General features: G+C 47.4%; 1 protein-coding gene across 1 annotated transcript in view; it reads left to right on the top strand.

Moving 5' to 3' along the window:
* ZMAT5 (zinc finger matrin-type 5) overlaps positions 1 to 16,774 on the top strand; it is a 27,853-nt gene extending 11,079 nt beyond the window's left edge. The window contains exons 4-5 of the mRNA XM_088443535.1: positions 2,613 to 2,715; positions 15,210 to 16,774. Coding sequence (XP_088299661.1) covers positions 2,613 to 2,715; positions 15,210 to 15,339 — 233 coding nt within the window. The 3' untranslated portion in view covers positions 15,340 to 16,774. The remainder of the gene's footprint in view (positions 1 to 2,612; positions 2,716 to 15,209) is intronic.

The following is a 16,774-nucleotide window of genomic DNA, read 5'->3' as shown; positions in this document are numbered from 1 at the left end:
GTGCTGTCAGCAATTCACATCAACGGAAGCCAAAACTGGGAGGCCGACTTTCTAAGTCGCCCAGACGTCCACTCTGCACCCTGATGTGTTTCTCATGTTACCAAGTCGTTGGGGTTGTCAGGACATAGACCTGATGGCGTCGCACCACAGTCACAAGCTGCCTCTATTGCTTCTGCACGAGAGATCCGGGAGCTTTTCTTTTGGACACCTTGACAGTACTATGGGAGTTTTCTCTCCTGTTCTTGTTTCTTCCCATATCCATGATATCTTGGGTCCTGTGGAAGCTCAAGCTGGAAGGGGGCATCGTGATTCTAGTCGCCCCAGACTGGCCCCATCAGGCTTGGTACACTGACCTCTGGCCCTGTCCGTAGACTTCCTGTGGCGTCTTCAATTTTGGCTGTACCTGCTGTCGCAGGGTCCCTATCTTCATCTGGACCCGGATTGTCTCACTTGGACTGGGTGGCTCTGCACAAGGTTTTATTTCTCAGTCCTTTTGCTTGGCACGCATTTTGTCGTTTCTACAGACTGGGATGGACCTGGGCCTTTGCTTTTCCTCTATTAAGGTCCACGTTTTGGCCCTTTTGGTACTTTTCCAAAGGAAGATTGCTCTGCTGCCAGATGTTCAGACTTTCTTGCAGGTTGTTCTCCACCTACGTCCTCCGTTTGTCCCTCTGTTGGCTTCCTGATAAGGCAACCAGATCCTTTCTTTCATGCAGTCTCAGAGGGTATCAGAATACCACATATCCCTCTTTGGCTGCACCAAAACCTTTTTTTTTCTCCTTAATCAAGGCTGGGGGACACTGGACCATGGGGCTGTAGATGGGACTGCAAGGAGCTGGCACTTAACAAAACTCTGTAACTTTTAACCCAGCTCCTCCCCTCTGCAACCCCCTAACTCCAGTGTAGGTTAAGTGCCTGTGGAGTAAGGTTCATTTTTAGAGGACTACTTGGCAGCCCTTTTGTTGGCTTAGGGCTTTCTTCTTTTTTTTTTATTTTCCATTTGTAACTTTTTACAGGTTAGACGTTTTTGCCTCCAGCGACGCCCATTTTGGACGTACAGTTCTCTGGTCGGTCAACCTGAGCATTCCCTCCCCTGGGGGCGGCTTTTGAACGTTCCATGGTCCAGTGTCCCCCAGCCTTGATGAAGGAGAAAAGGGGATTTTTGGTTACTTCCCTTTGAATCCTTTTCTCTGAATCAGGTTGGGGAACACTGCATTCCCTCCCTCACGCTCAGTCGTGTTGCTTGGTATTTTTTACACAGTTGGTCCCTACGGGACCGTTATTTTGGTTTTCGATATGACAGTGTCAGAGTTACTGCTTCTCCTTTACCAGGCACTTTTGAAGTTGTGCTGGAGTCAGGGGGTTGCAGAGGGGAGGAGCTTAGGGTTAAAGTTCCAGAGTTTTGTTAAGTGCCAGCTCCTTGCAGTCCCATCTACAACCCCATGGTCCAGTGTCACCCAAATTCAGAGAAAAGTAACCAAAAATCCCTTCTTTTTTTTTTTTTTATTTAAATGAATTAACTACTCAATCAAGGACATTAATGATTGGCACCAATCCTGAACTCAGTGTAGCCATAAATCTAGGTAAACCAGCCAATCCAGCATTTTTTATTTTGTGTACAGTATATGGCCCACTCCTGGAAAAATTGGCAGCTGTGTCCTCCATTTGTAACTCCTATCTCGCTGTAAAACAATAGACTTTACATAATTGCTTCTCTGAGATAACTGCAGGTGTATTTCTCTTTGGCATGATGTTAGCACAAATCTGGATGTTGCTGACCAAACTGCCAAAGGCTCTGCTGTTATGTAGCGGCAAAAGCTCTTCCTGATGATCAGGTAATGACACAGCTCTGATTAACAGTAAAAAAAGGATGGAAACCAGGTGCATAAAATAACAATTGTAAACTAGTATTGTACAGCTCATAATGAGGGGAGATCTGTACACCCAATAATTTTAAACAAGAAAATAGAGAAATATATACATGTATTAAAGTTGAATTAGTATTCTAAAACATATAATTAGATAATATGAATATTATTGTAATTGAATGTAATATAACATATATAAACAACTTGAATTCAGCACTTACAGAAAATAATCACTCAAAGATAAAAAAATGAAAATTTCCGCTCACAGCTTTTTCATATTGACTTGTTTTTTGTCTAAGCAATGACCTGCAATCTGTTCTTTGTCACATGAGATCTTGTAAGTACTAGTTCATGTTTCTTTATGTCCTGATAGGTTTTAAAAACATGTGAAAGAATGTACTTTAAATTTTGTGTGTGCATCCATACTCCCCTCTGTATGGTTCATTTATTTATTTTTTATTATTATTACTAGTTATTTATTTAGCGCACACATACTCCATAGCGATTTATATATTTTTTTAAATTCCTATTAACTTCACTTTTAGAATAGTGTTTTTTTGTTTTTTTCCCCACTCTGCTTACTTGTTGGTCAGTTTGTGCTCATACATACCCTGGATATTTTTCTCCAGTTTGGGCTTCTGCACAAAGGATAATCATTTTCTTGCTTGGCTCATACAGTTTACTCTCAAACTATTTCCTATCATTATAAGCTGACATTTTTTTTTATTTTTTTTTAATTATTAGCAGAGAGAAGGTTGAAAGATGAGCAGCAAAAACAGATTCCTCCTTGTGATGTGCATTTGTGGCTGGAAGAACGAGCTAAGATAGAGAGCACTCGCAGTGAGAGGTGAGTACAGCAGAGGGAGCTGGTGTAGTACATACAGCCTATACACATACTTTTCTATCATTGTGAACTTTCATTGAGAGACAGTAACTTATTGTGCTACATTGTTATTACTACTGGTTTTCTATTTTTGTAAGGTAGAACTTATAAAGGTGCGTATCCACTTATAGACATACAAAGATAGCACAATTACGACATTGTAATCGTGCTGTCGTTTTTATGTCTAGTGATGTGCCTTCATTGAACGTTCATTCGTTCAGTGTAGGCACATCCATCATCCCCGCACATACTGAGCCTGACGGGATCGTCAGGTTGACCAGCATGTACGGGCGATGTTAGATGGCAAAGACGACCAGTGGGCACGTGCATCGCTGGTCGTTTTTGTCATTTACATGCCCGATTTGCAGGCGATTGCATGATAACGACGTCGTTATCGTGTAATCGCCTAGTGGATACCCGCCTTAAGACTAAAGATGCAATATGTTGACAAAGCATAGACACCCAATCACTATTTGCTTGTAAATGCCTCATTTAAAATTTGTTGTCATACAGGCACAAACCACCCCACAGTTTAATTGCCCAGGTGCACAACAATGTCACAACACAAGGAAGTGACCATACATGAATACAGTGGGGCAAAAAAGTATTTGGACAGCCAGAAAGACTATACAAATAAATTGTTTAAAAATTATACAATTTGATTTCCGGAATTTTGTGTTCTGATTCCGTCTCACAGTTAAAGTGTACCTATTACAGACCTCTCTCATCTTTTAAAGTGCAACAACTTACACAATCAATGGCTGTCCAAATACTTTTTTGCCCCACTGTATGTATACTAAGGTTTGGCATGTCCCATGATATGTATAACAATCTCAGCAGGCAGTCGTCCCTCCTATTCCGGTAGGCTTTGTTTGGAATAGTCATTCCTTTTCCTTGTAAACGTTTTGTTCACATGATTAGGAAGTTTACGCTTTTTGTGGGAGTCACGCAGGCTTTTTACTGCAGCAGCAGTGATCTATTGTGTGGTGACTAGAGAGCATGGCAGTCTCCCAAAAATGTTGCTTGGGTTATCAGCTCTGCAGTCTCAGGAGACGTGCCCTTGTGTACAGTTCTAGTGAGAGGCTAATGCTCTGCGGCCAAGCCATATTTTCAGTGGATGTTCGTTTGTATCTGCCAAAATAGATGATTTGCGTCAAAACAAATAAGCAATTTTTAACAAAACAAACCAGACATCAGTGATTGCGCAAAGTGGAAAAATTTGTGGGTCCCAGGGACCCCTCGCTTTGTAAAATTGGAGTCCTACTCCACCGTTTCTGGGTCCCATCACATATTATGGTGGGGTGAAAGTAGGCAGCAGCTGGGACAGTGCTGGTGGGCAGGTAGCAGTTGGGGCAGAGCTGGGGGAAAGGCAGGGAGAAGATGGGGTAGAGAGGAGTCCAGGTAGTGCTGGGGCTAGGGAGGGGGGAAGTGCAGACAGCAATTGCGACAGTGCTGGGGGGCAAGGATAGATAACAGCTGACCAGTGATCGCGTTGAGCGAAAAAAATTGTGGGTCCCAGGGACCCCTCTCTTTGGGAAAGTTTTTGGGTCCCATCGCATATTATGTGGGGTGAGGGCAGGCATCAGTTGGGACAGTGCTGGGGGGCAGGTAGCAGTTGAAGTAGTGGGGGTTTAGGGCAAGCAGCAGTTGGGATAGAGCTGGGGGTAAAGGCAGGGAGAAGTTGAGCTTGGGCTAGGGGGGAGTTAGGGCAGGCAGAGCTTGGGGTAGGGAGAGGTAAGTGCAGGGGGCAAGGAAGGGGCCAGGGGCAGGTAGTGCTGGGGGTAGGAAGGGGACAAGGGTCGATAGCAGCTCAGGCAGTACTGGGGGCAAGGAAGAGGTTAGGGCCAGGCAGTAATGAGGGATAAGGGTAGATAACAGCTGGGGCAGTACTGGGGGCAAGGAGTAGGTTAGGGACAGGCAGTCCTGGGGGTAGGGAGGGGGCAAGGGTAGATAGCTACGGTAGTATTTTGGGCAAGGGGGAGGTTAGGGACAGGTAGTGCCGGGGGTGAGGTGGGGGATGCACCCAGCTAACAGTCACGGTAAATGGGAAATACACACAACTACACAGTCGGGGCTTGTGAACGAATGCACAGTTACACAGGGAGGATAAACACAGTTACACAGTCAGGGAGAATAAACAGTTACACAGTCAGGATTGGGGGTGGGGGGTTGCACCACTGGCCAGTGACTAGCCACACTGATGGCCGGTTACACCAGGGACAGGGCCACACTGATGGCCGGTTACACCAGGGACAGGGCCACACTGATGGCCGGTTACACCAGGGACAGGGCCACACTGGTGGCCGGTTACACCAGGGACAGGGCCACACTGGTGGCCGGTTACACCAGGGACAGGGCCACACTGGTGGCCGGTTACACCAGGGACAGGGCCACACTGGTGGCCGGTTACACCAGGGACAGGGCCACACTGGTGGCCGGTTACACCAGGGACAGGGCCACACTGGTGGCCGGTTACACCAGGGCCACACTGATGGCCGACAAAACTAGGGACAGGGGCCACAGCAGGCCAGTGACATTAGCGACGGGGACCACACAGCCGGCCAGGGCGGGGACCTCACTTTTCAGGGCGCTCCACTCCACCAGCACCACAAAAGGTCATCGTTCTTCATCTCCAGACAGAGCTGCCTCCAGGGAGGCTGGGGCGTCACCATCCAGCAGCGGCAGCAGCTTTCGGATGTATTTCTGTAGGATAGACGGGCCCGCAACGTTCTGCAGCAAGGTTGTCACCTCCAAGCTGGTGCTGCCGTCATCTCCCCTGTCCGGGTCCGATATCACCACAGAGGCAGGAGCAGAGTTTAAGGGAGAGGGGCGTGAGGGAGCAGGGAGCGCGTGGATAGTGACTGAAGTCGGAAGGAGCGGCTGCTGTAAAAGGCGGACCCGGGGATTCTGGGAGATGTAGTACTACTTGCATCCATTACTGGCCGATCTGTGCCCACTGGGGGAGGAGACATTGCCAGCAGCTATACATTGAGGAGAATCCGCTGGCGGTGATTGGTTGAGAAGACGACGCCGCCGGCGGTGATGATTGGATGCTGCAGCGTTACACGCGTCCTAGAGGACCCACTCTGTTCTAAAATCTGGGTCCCCAACTTCCTGTAGCGCGTAAAAACGCGCTATAGCGCGTATTTCGCGAACACTGGACATGGCACATTGCGTGGTGAAACATGCTGGTGACATTGCAATACACTTTTAAGTAGTGGGATGTGTCTGACACAGCCATGCATCATAATGTTTAAGCATTTAGGTTAACCTGTGATGTTCAGTGACTCGCCAAATCCAATTAAGGGAATATGGTGAAATCTGGCAGCCCACCTTTTCTTATGATGATTTAAGTGTTAGAGGAGTCCCTCATGTTCAGAAGTACATATGGGCATTTGGGGTGTTTATTTCTAAATCTCTCATATTGTACAGTCCCAGTTATCAGAGATAGCCATAATAAAATGTGTGTCCTCATCTCCGTATTCTGGTCTTACTAGTGGAGAATGCTACCAAAGGGAGTATTCATGGGTGGTGGTTTATGTGTAAAGTGTAACTTCCCACTATTCAGCGCTGCGGTATTGTATTGTGGTGCTCTATAAATGAGCAATAATGACAATGACTCTTATTGTATCGGCCAAGGAGTTTGAACAGAAGGTGGTGAGAGAGAGAAAATACTTCTTCTCGTAAGCTTTTAATGCTTGGAACCATATTACATACCAAAGTCTGCATCCTAGAATCTGGCAGTAGTTGTTGGTCTCTATGCAATCTAAAGTGGGTTAAGTGTTCTTTAATTTCAAATAAAAAACTGAATCAGTTTTTCTTTTTCTGTAATCAGTGAAAGTTTACTATGAGGGAATTTAAGATATTGTCCCCTAATTCATGATCTAATTCTGCCCTTTGCTCCACAGTTGATAAAGGGTATAAACCTAGATTTATCTGTAAAATGGCCTGCTAACTGTTGTTTGCAGTGCCACCCTCAAATTGTACAGACAGCCCATGTTTTAATAGCCATGAATGAGATGGCAGTGGTTTTATCATTAACCCTTATATTGAGATCTTAAATAGTCTGCTATGTAATAAAATGTGCAGATGACTCCCGCATTTCAAGGAGCTCTCCCACTAGAGTAGAGAACTCGCCCACATCTTTAGTGAAGCAACCGTGATGACTAGTTTCACTGTGAATCACAATGTTATGGCCCCCTGGTGCAGGCAATTCAAATTCATAAAAAGAAAACAAGCTTGCATGTTTAAACATAGGGCCAAATGTAATAGGTAGTCAGTTTTAGTAACTGTACAATCTCGCACTTTTAATTTGTGTGAGTTTGTACTGAAATTCGCAAATTCAATACCCTGCGAACTTTTCAGCTCGAGGCTACTACATATGCGAGTTTAGGACTATGTAAACTGACACCTTTTACTGCGAGTAGCAATAAAAGGTGCGTGTTTTAGAGAAGCCATCACAGATCAGTGAGTTCCGTGATGGCTTCTGTGTGTGTTTAAAAAAAAAAAAAAAATGACGTGCACCTCCTCCCCAAAAAGCATAACCAGCCCCGGGCATTATAAAGCCTGTCCTGGTTCTAAAAATACAGGTGCCAAAATGCATAGGGGGCCCCTGTATATTAAGAACCAGCACCGGGCTTTGTTGAGCTGGTCCTGGAACTTGGGGGACAAAACGAGTAGGGGTCCCCTGAAATTTCAAAAACCAGCACCGAACTCTTTCTACTTCAGGGTCCATAGGGTATCCACAGGATACCTTGGGGGTATAGGTGTGACGTCAGTCGCAGGGCACCAAAGAGTTAAGCTTTCAGCCTCCCAGGATGCACTATGTCCCCCTCCTATACCCCGCCCCCGAGCCAAGGCATCTCAGTTTAGTTTGGTGCCCGGCCGGAGTCGGGTGCATCTGTTGGAGTGGGGGCTAGAAGAGCCCCTGAAGCTTTTTCTTCATGCAGCTGTGGCTGCACATCTGGATGAACAGCATGGACAGTCAGTCTTGACGTCCATGCTGTCTTCCCTACACCCCGCCGGTACTGATCCGGGGATGCTGGTGGGCATCTGGGGTCACAGCTAGCGGTGACCCCAGATGTTCCGGACCATGGCCGGATTCAAGGGGGACAGAGGTAAGCAGCGGGGTCCCGCGGTGGGTCCCCGCTGATCACATGGTCCTAAGTCCCCAGGCAGGGGGCTCCTGGGGACTGGCTGCAGCGTGGAGCCAGGCGACCAACCTGCGCTTCCACTACCCCCTGGGACAGCGGACCGCAGCAGAGCGGTAGCGCTGCGGCGTCCCAGGGGTTAAATGCATGCCAGGGAAGCGCGCCTTCCCTGTCTCACAGCCGGCGCCTCCCCCGCTGCACACAGCCCTCTCTGCACTGTGCTGACTGGCCCTGTGACAGCGCTCCTCCCCCAGGCCAGCCTTCTCTCTGCTCCTCGGCGGCCATCTTTTCTGAAGCATGGTGAACGCTGCTGGAAGCCTGCATTGGAAGCATCGTGGTCTGGGTCCCCCCGCATACCTCTCCTCCGCTGTGGTCAGGTCTGTGTATGCAGCGCTGTGTCCTACCAGGCCCTGTGTCTGTGTAGTTGAGTGATCAGCGCTGTTAGTGCAGGAATTGATTTTCTTTGCATTGTATGTGACTGTGCTAGCGCTGCTGCCTGTAACTTTTTTTCTCAAGACTGTCAGCTTTATTACTGTCCCTGTTCTTTCTGCTAAGCCCTTGCGGTGCGGTGCTGCAGGGTGGTCTCTCGCCTATTTAATATATAATTGGTGAGAGGGGTCACATACGTGGTGCCATCATGTCTGAAAGTGATTTTCCCCTCCGGCTACAGTGTACCACGTGTAAAGTACCGTTAGCGGGGGGGGGAGGGTAGCGCGGAGGGCCTTTGCCGGCAGTGTTTGTCCATGGCGCGGCCTCTTGCGGTTACAGCACCGGTACAGGAGCCGCCCTGGGCTTGTTTCGCTCAGGCACTAACAGCTTTAGTGGGCCAGTTAGCTCCGCAGCCCGCGTTTACTCCGATGGGTTTGTCCCAGCAGTCTGTGGTGTCGTCACCCATGCAGGGGTTCCCACGACAATTGGTGGTACAGTCTCCCTATTTCCCCGCTCCCGGTTTCTCAGGAGCCAGCGTGGGTTAACTCCCTGACGAGTTCTGTACAGCACTTGTCGGATGTGTTGCAAGGGGAGTCTGTGATGTGGCCTCATAAACGGCCGGTGGCGTCTCTGTCCGCTCCTTATGAGGATGACGAAGGGACGTCTGATGATGGGGAGATTCTGGATCCTTACGATCAGGAACCTCTCCATACTAAGGACGCTGATGCTAAGTCCAAAGTATATATTCCTGGACTTATTCGGGCGGTCCGCACAGCCTTGGTGATTGAGGACGAAGTTCCCCCAGCGGCTAAATCTAAGTATGCCTTTTTCAAAGATGTGAAGGGCGATGCCACAGTCTTTCCTCTTTCGGGTCAGTTGGTGGACCATTTAGAGGAGGCGTGGAAACAGCCTGGCAAAAGATACCAGCCGCAGAGACGCCTGGCAGTGGCTTATCCGTTCGCGGATAATTATTTTGCTAAGTGGGAATCCCCTCCACAGGTGGATTCTCACGTGACCCGTCTTGTCCGTAGTGCCACATTGCCGATGCCATCCATGTCCTCCCTTAAGGATGCTACGGACCGCAAGGTGGAAATCTGCCTGAAGTCCGCTTATTCCCTTGCGGGGGGGGGGCAGCATGGCCGGCTATGGCCTTTTGCTGGGTTGCCAGAGCGATGGAGCGCTGGGCGGATTCATTAGAGGCTTCTTTTGATTCCGACTGTCCGGCCGAACAGAGGGAGTTGATTGGCAATCTCCGTGATTCGGCTACCTACATCAACGAGGCAGCTCTAGACATTAGTACTCTGGTGTCTAGAATTTCTTCAGCAGCGGTAGCTGCTCGTCGCACCTTGTGGCTGCGATCCTGGAAGGCGGACGCAGATTCCAAGAAGGGTCTGGAAGCGTTGCCGTTTACCGGAGAAGTTCTCTTCGGTCCGGATCTGGATAAGATTGTGGCCACGCTAGCGGCAGCCAAATCGCCTTGTCTCCCGTCGGCCGCTGCTCCTTCTGGTTCTGGACCATCGTTCTTTCGGTCATCTAGGGCCCAGGGCAGGCCCAAACCACAGTCGTTTCCTCATCAGGCTGGCCCTAAGAAATCGGTCAAGCCCCGGAAGCAGGCATGGAGTACCAGACGTCCGGCCCCCAAGCCAGATGACAAGCCTGCGGCCTGACGGTCCGGGCCTCCTTTTGGGGGATCCCAGGGTGGGAGGCCGCCTGCTGCAGTTCGCCCAGTGTTGGTCGGTCACTACGACAGACACTTGGGTTCTGGAGGTTGTCTCTCACGGGTACGCCCTCTTCCCGGCACAGACCCCCGGCTCGATTCTTCACCACGGGTCTACCATCAGACCGGAACAAGGCTACGGAGCTGCGGAAGGTATTGCACACTTTGCTCCAGGCTGGAGTTATAGTGCCTGTTCCATTCTCCCAGAGGGGCCAGGGTTTCTATTCAAATCTTTTTTTGGTACAGAAACCCAATGGGTCGTATTGTCCGATTCTCAACCTCAAAGCACTCAACAAGTCTTTGCGGGTACCGAAGTTTCGGATGGAGACCCTACGGTCCATCATTCTGGCGCTGGAACCTGGGGACTACATGGTGTCATTGGACTTACAGGACGCTTACCTGCATGTCCCTATTCTTTTGCGCCATCAACAGTTCCTCAGGTTTGCAATCCGCAGCGACCACTTCCAGTTTCGGGCGTTACCTTTTGGCCTGGCGACAGCACCGCGTGTTTTCACCAAGGTGATGGCTGTCATGGCGGCTTCTCTGCGGCTGCAGGGAGTCCGCATGTTGCCGTACTTGGACGACCTGTTATTGGTGGCGGGATCTCCAGAGCTCCTGTTACGCCACTTGGACCTGACCATTGCCCTGCTGCAACGGCACGGCTGGCTAATCAACTGGCAGAAGTCCACTCTAATCCCGTCTCGGAGGATTCTGCATCTTGGAGCCTTATTGGACTCGGGACAGCAAAAGATCTTCGTGACGGAGGAAAAGATCTCTGCTTTACAGTCAAGGGTGCGCAGTTGTCTGCACAGCCGCTGGGTGTCTCTACACTCGGCGATGAGGTTACTGGGCTCCATGGTGTCGGTGTTCGACATGGTGGAATATGCCCAGTTTCACTCCAGACCTCTGCAGCACCTGATCCTGTCAAAGTGGAACGGGCTGCCTCAGTCTCTGAAGTCCCGGACGATTGTGTTCACCCCGGAGGTTCGACTGTCCCTTGCTTGGTGGTTACAGACGACCCACCTCAGCGAGGGACGTCCGTTCTGGGTTCCAAATTGGGTCCTGTTGACAACGGACGCCAGTCTTCGGGGCTGGGGAGCAGTTTCGGGTCCACATCTGTTCCAGGGCAGGTGGACGCCGACAGAAGCGGAGCTTCCAATCAATATCTTGGAACTCCGTGCGGTCTTCAATGCTCTCCAGCAGGTACACGTCCAGTCGGACAACGCTACCACCGTGGCCTACATAAACAGGCAAGGAGGAACCCGAAGCCGGGCGGCTCTCGTAGAGGTGTCTCGGATCCTGGTTTGGGCGGAGCGCAATGTTCCGGCCATATCAGCGGTCTTCATCCCGGGAGTGCTCAATCGGGAGGCGGACTTTCTAAGTCGCCAGGACGTTCATCCGGGGGAATGGTCCCTGCACCTGGACGTTTTTCAACTACTGGTGGACAGATGGGGTCTTCCAGAGATCGACCTCATGGCGTCCCGGCACAACAACAAGTTGCCGGTGTACAGGTCTCTTACAAGAGACGAAGGGGCGTCTCTGGTGGATGCTCTGTCCGTCCGGTGGACGTTCCGGTTCGCATACCTGTTCCCTCCGGTCTCCCTTCTTCCACGGGTAATCCGGAAATTCAAACAGGAAGGAGGGACGCTCCTGTTGATGGCTCCCGCGTGGCCCAGACTGCACTGGTTCTCAGACCTTCAGGGTCTGTCCGTGGACAGTCCTCTGCGGTTGCCGCTACGACCGGACCTTCTGTCTCAGGGTCCTTTTCGTCACCCGGACCTGACTCGGCTGTCTTTGGCGGCGTGGCTGTTGAGACGGCCATGCTGCGGTCCCGGGGGTTTTCCAGCTCTGTGGTACGTACCATGTTGCGAGCTCGGAAACCGTCTTCCGCGAGGATATACCATCGCGTGTGGCATACGTTCTTCCAGTGGTGTCGACCGAGAGGTTATGCACCGCGGGAGTTTCGTCTGTCTCGGATTCTCGCCTTCCTGCAAGCGGGACTAGATCATGGGCTTCGCCTTGCTTCTTTGAAGGTACAGGTTTCGGCCCTGTCTGTCTGGTTTCACCGTAGGATTGCTACAATCCCGGATGTGCGCACCTTTTATGCAAGGTGTTGTCCGCATTCAGCCGCCCTTTGTTCCACCTGTGGCGCCTTGGGATTTGGCTGTGGTCCTGAGGGCTCTCCAAGGACCGCCGTTTGAACCACTGGGATGAGTGGATCTTAAATGGCTAACAGCTAAGACTGTTTTCCTTCTGGCTATTGCTTCGGCCAGACGTGTTTCTGAGTTAGGGGCTCTTTCTTGTAGACCCCCTTTCTTGATTTTTCATGGGAACAGGGCAGTACTCCGCACTCTGCCCGAGTTTCTTCCCAAAGTTGTTTCCCAGTTTCATGTTAACGAGGAAATCATTGTTCCGGCCTTTAACTCACCGGGTCTTTCCGTGGGTGAGGCCTCTTTGGATGTCGTGCGGGCCTTAAGGACTTATGTTGACCGCACTTCTTCGTTTAGGAAGTCGGACGCTTTGTTTGTCCTCTATGGCTTCCATAAAAAGGGTTGGCCTGCTTCAAAGCAAACTTTGGCAGCCTGGATCCGTATGGCTATTTCTGAAGCTTATCTTCATGAAGGCCTACCGGTTCCTCCTTCTCTGAAGGCTCATTCCACTAGGTCTGTGGGTCCTTCGTGGGCAGCTCGACGTGGTGCCTCTGCAGTCCAGATCTGCAAGGCTGCTACGTGGTCCTCTGTCCATACCTTCGTGAGCTATTACAGGTTTGACACCTTCGCCTCTCAGGATGCTTCCTTCGGGCGACGGATTCTCCTTTCTGCACAGGAGCGTCCCCACCCTTAAAGGATACTGCTTTGGGACATCCCCAAGGTATCCTGTGGATACCCTATGGACCCTGAAGTAGAAAATATGAGATATGGTAAGAACTTACCCTTGTTATCTCTATTTCTACGAAGTCCATAGGGTTCCACAGGACTCCCGCCCTGTCGCACCAGTGCTGCAGATGGGCTTTGCTCTAGTCACCGGTTTTTCCGTCTCCCTCTGGTCAGAATGTGATTCTTGTATGTGTCCAGATCTTTGTTCTCTCTCTTCCTTCTCCTCCTCCGGCCTATGGCTTGGTAACTAACTGAGATGCCTTGGCTCGGGGGCGGGGTATAGGAGGGGGACCTAGTGCATCCTGGGAGGCTGAAAGCTTAATCTTTGGTGCCCTGCGACTGACGTCACACCTATACCCCCAAGGTATCCTGTGGAACCCTATGGACTTCGTAGAAATAGAGATAACAAGGGTAAGTTCTTACCATATCTCATATTTTTTACCGGAGGGATAATGCCACAGCCAGGGAAAACCTTTCACCGGTTTCCCTGGCCAAAGCATTACCCCTGACCGCTAGCCAGATCAGGCCGGGGATCCCTGGGAGCTGGGGTCCCCCTCTCCAGAGCACCTCCAGGCCTGGACTGACTAAAGTAGGGAGAAGCACAAGAGGGTAGAGGGCCTGCTCGTAAAGGCTTACATTCTAAAAGGGAGGGGAAGACAAACAGGTGTGACACAGATGGGGTAGATGGGGAGGAAGGAGCATGTAGCAGGGAGTTAGAATGATAGCTGGAAGGCTTTGATGAAGTAGTGGGTCTTGAGAGCCCGTTTGAAGGATTGCATAGAGGTGGAGAGTCTGGAGTGGAGATTGGAGTGTACCATTATGGTATAGCTGACCCAGTGAGACCAGCCTATACACCAGCCACAGCTCAAGTCTCCATTAAGGTAGCCATTTTCTTGGCAGCTAAATATATTGAGTTTTAATAAAAGTGAGAATATCTGCCTACAGCAGTGTTTCCCAAACTTGGTCCTCAAGGCGCACTAACGGTTCAGGTTTTAGTGTATCCATGCTTGAGCACAGATGGTTAAATCAAAATAAGTGCAGTACTAATTAAGACACGTGCTCAAGTATGGCTATCCTCAAAATCTGGATTGTTAGTGTGCCTTGGATACCGTGGTAGGTAACTCCTGGCCTACAGCAATAGCTAATTAAATTACAACTGAAACATATATGATAGAGAGGAGTGGCATCATTTTAGAGCAGATATATTTGTGGTATTACTGTACATTGCTATTGTATACAGGCTGTTTGTATTAATGCCCGTTATTTGTGTGACAGGGACATTTTGAGAAATAGGGAGAGGATATATACCCAGATATATTAAACCCTTTAGTAGCATACAAGGGAAAGGGTTTTTTTATTTATTTTTTTGGAGTAATATTTTATTAATTTACCATTTTAAAACATGTAACATATAATACAACATAAAATAAACATAGTGAAGCTTGACAGACATAACGCAACAACCTAAAACAATCTAAAATTCAATACCAATTCTAACATTCGGTGAATAGAACCAAAGCACAATATATAGCGCCTAGAGGCAAATTGAAATACAATTCCACATTGAACCATCCTAGCTATAGTAATATAAATGTTCTAAATATAGTGACCTAAAAAATAACTAACAATTAAACGTAACAATTACAACTAACTTAACCAAAATAAATATTAACCATGGTGAAAATCTATGGGTATCCAAACCACTAACATATCAACTATAAATGTATTACCCTCAAATATAATAACCACAATCTTAAGGACTATAAATATAGTGATCGTAAATATAAAAGTGTACTTTACTGATTATAAGATCATTGATTATAAATGTGTTTACTACAGTTATAATAACTATAAGTGTATTAACTATAGGTGTAATATCTATCATTTTCCAAACTAATTATATAGTGATTATGAATAACTTATAAATTACAGTTATTAAACCATATATATTGTCTGTAAATATAATAACTACATATATACTAACTATAAATACAACCTTTTATATGCTTAATAATTATAAACAACCCAATTACAACCAAAATATATAATTCCTGAAAAATATATACTTGCAGACATTTTAAAAATGTTCTATTCTCATGTACAATGTAGTGGTCATCTCATTTTACAATCTACATTTTCTGCCTATACATAGCATCACTTATATATACAGAATACAAGGGAAAGTTTACAGGGAAAGTTAGGATTTGTGTATTGTCTAATACCATGTAGAATTCTGCATTTGTGACATTAATGTCTTTGATACAATTTGCACCTTTCTCCTCACAGTGCACCTGTGTTTGAGCGTCCTATCTACCATTTACCGGCCGGATGGCCTCCGCTATGTGAGCTGCCGCCATCGCTCCATCCCCCTATAGCTGCAGATAGGAGTGACGAAGAGGACCTGGAGTGGGGCTGATTCTTAACAATGAGGAAATGTAAAATCCTTGATAAAAGGATAAAGAGCAGGAAATATGTACAGACACTATTTCAGATGCGACATACAAAGTATGCGAGTCATGTGTCCAGAATGAAGAGAAAATCTTTGACTGCAATAAGCCAGATCCATGGTGTTTATATATCAAGGATAGAACACAAATGGTGGTGGTCAGTAAATGCAGTGTGTGACCTTGTGCAATGTTTGTCTGAAGACTTGAAACATGTCGATGAGATCGAGGAAGAAAGTAATGGGGACATAATCTTCTGGAAGCTATAGCTGCATCATTAAAGTCCTGTCTTTTATCCCCAAAATTGTCACATTTTAATTTATATAATGTGTGTGTTGAGTATATTGCACTTTAATAAGTGTTGAAGATTTCTTCCTGAAATATAACCAGTTTGACTCATATCGGTGGTGATTTTTTTTTATATACCCTTTTCCCTGTGTTTACGCATTAACACAAAAACAGCATTCCGGGAAGTCTCTGTATAAGGCATGCGTGGCTGCCTAATTCCTCATTTCAGACTGATTTCCCAATTGATCATTTTATTAAATCAAGAAAACTTTGCTTGAAGTTAACTGGTATCCTTTTCTTACTATCTCCTGATAATTCAGAAATGGCATATGCATTGCCAGAACTACAAACTGTCCAATCTGTTAATTTGAAGAAATTGTTACCACTAGAAAAGATGTAAAGGGACATCCAAATGTTGACATTTGTTTTTAGCAGATATTTGGCAGATAACACAAGCAGTCGTTGCCCCTATAGTGATTGATCTTTTAATGGAAATATATTTATTTGTACAGGATACATTATTTTTTTATAAGACTATTAGAAGTCACTGATACTCAACAATTAATGTACTCGGAGGTCACTTGCAATAATTATAATTTTGTTTTTGTTACATAAATAAGCTGAGCAAAAAGTAGGATACAGACTAATTGAAATGGCTGGGAAATCCTAGGGAATATGGGAGGAAAGTTTCTACAAACCATATGAATAAGGCATAAGCACAAACATAGTGGTTATTGGTGGGCTAAAGATATGTTGTTATGGAACCTATTACAGCATGTAACCTGTCACTAGGACCTTTCTGATTCCTATTGTGATGATGATTTATGTTGATACTTGTGACCAGTAAATTCCTTTATGGATGAAATGTACAGTGGAGCTTTACATTTGTGTAGTTTGTTCAGAAATTGAGGTGGTTGTATACCAGCCATAAGATTTGATCATTTAAAGTGTTTTGGATCTCTTTAACTTGGGATACCAGTGCATTAGTGTGATTTGTGCTCACGGCTGGTTATAGGTTATGAATGGCCTAGTGTTCACTCCTTCAACAGTTTGTACTTTGTAAATGCTACAGACTGCCAATTTCCTTGTAGGGAATCAATAAAAATGTTTTATAACCAT

The sequence above is a fragment of the Taudactylus pleione genome, unplaced genomic scaffold (assembly GCF_031769625.1).
Source record: "Taudactylus pleione unplaced genomic scaffold, aTauple2 ptg000330l, whole genome shotgun sequence".
Taxonomy (NCBI): domain Eukaryota; kingdom Metazoa; phylum Chordata; class Amphibia; order Anura; family Myobatrachidae; genus Taudactylus; species Taudactylus pleione.
This window is presented reverse-complemented; position numbering and strand designations above follow the sequence as displayed.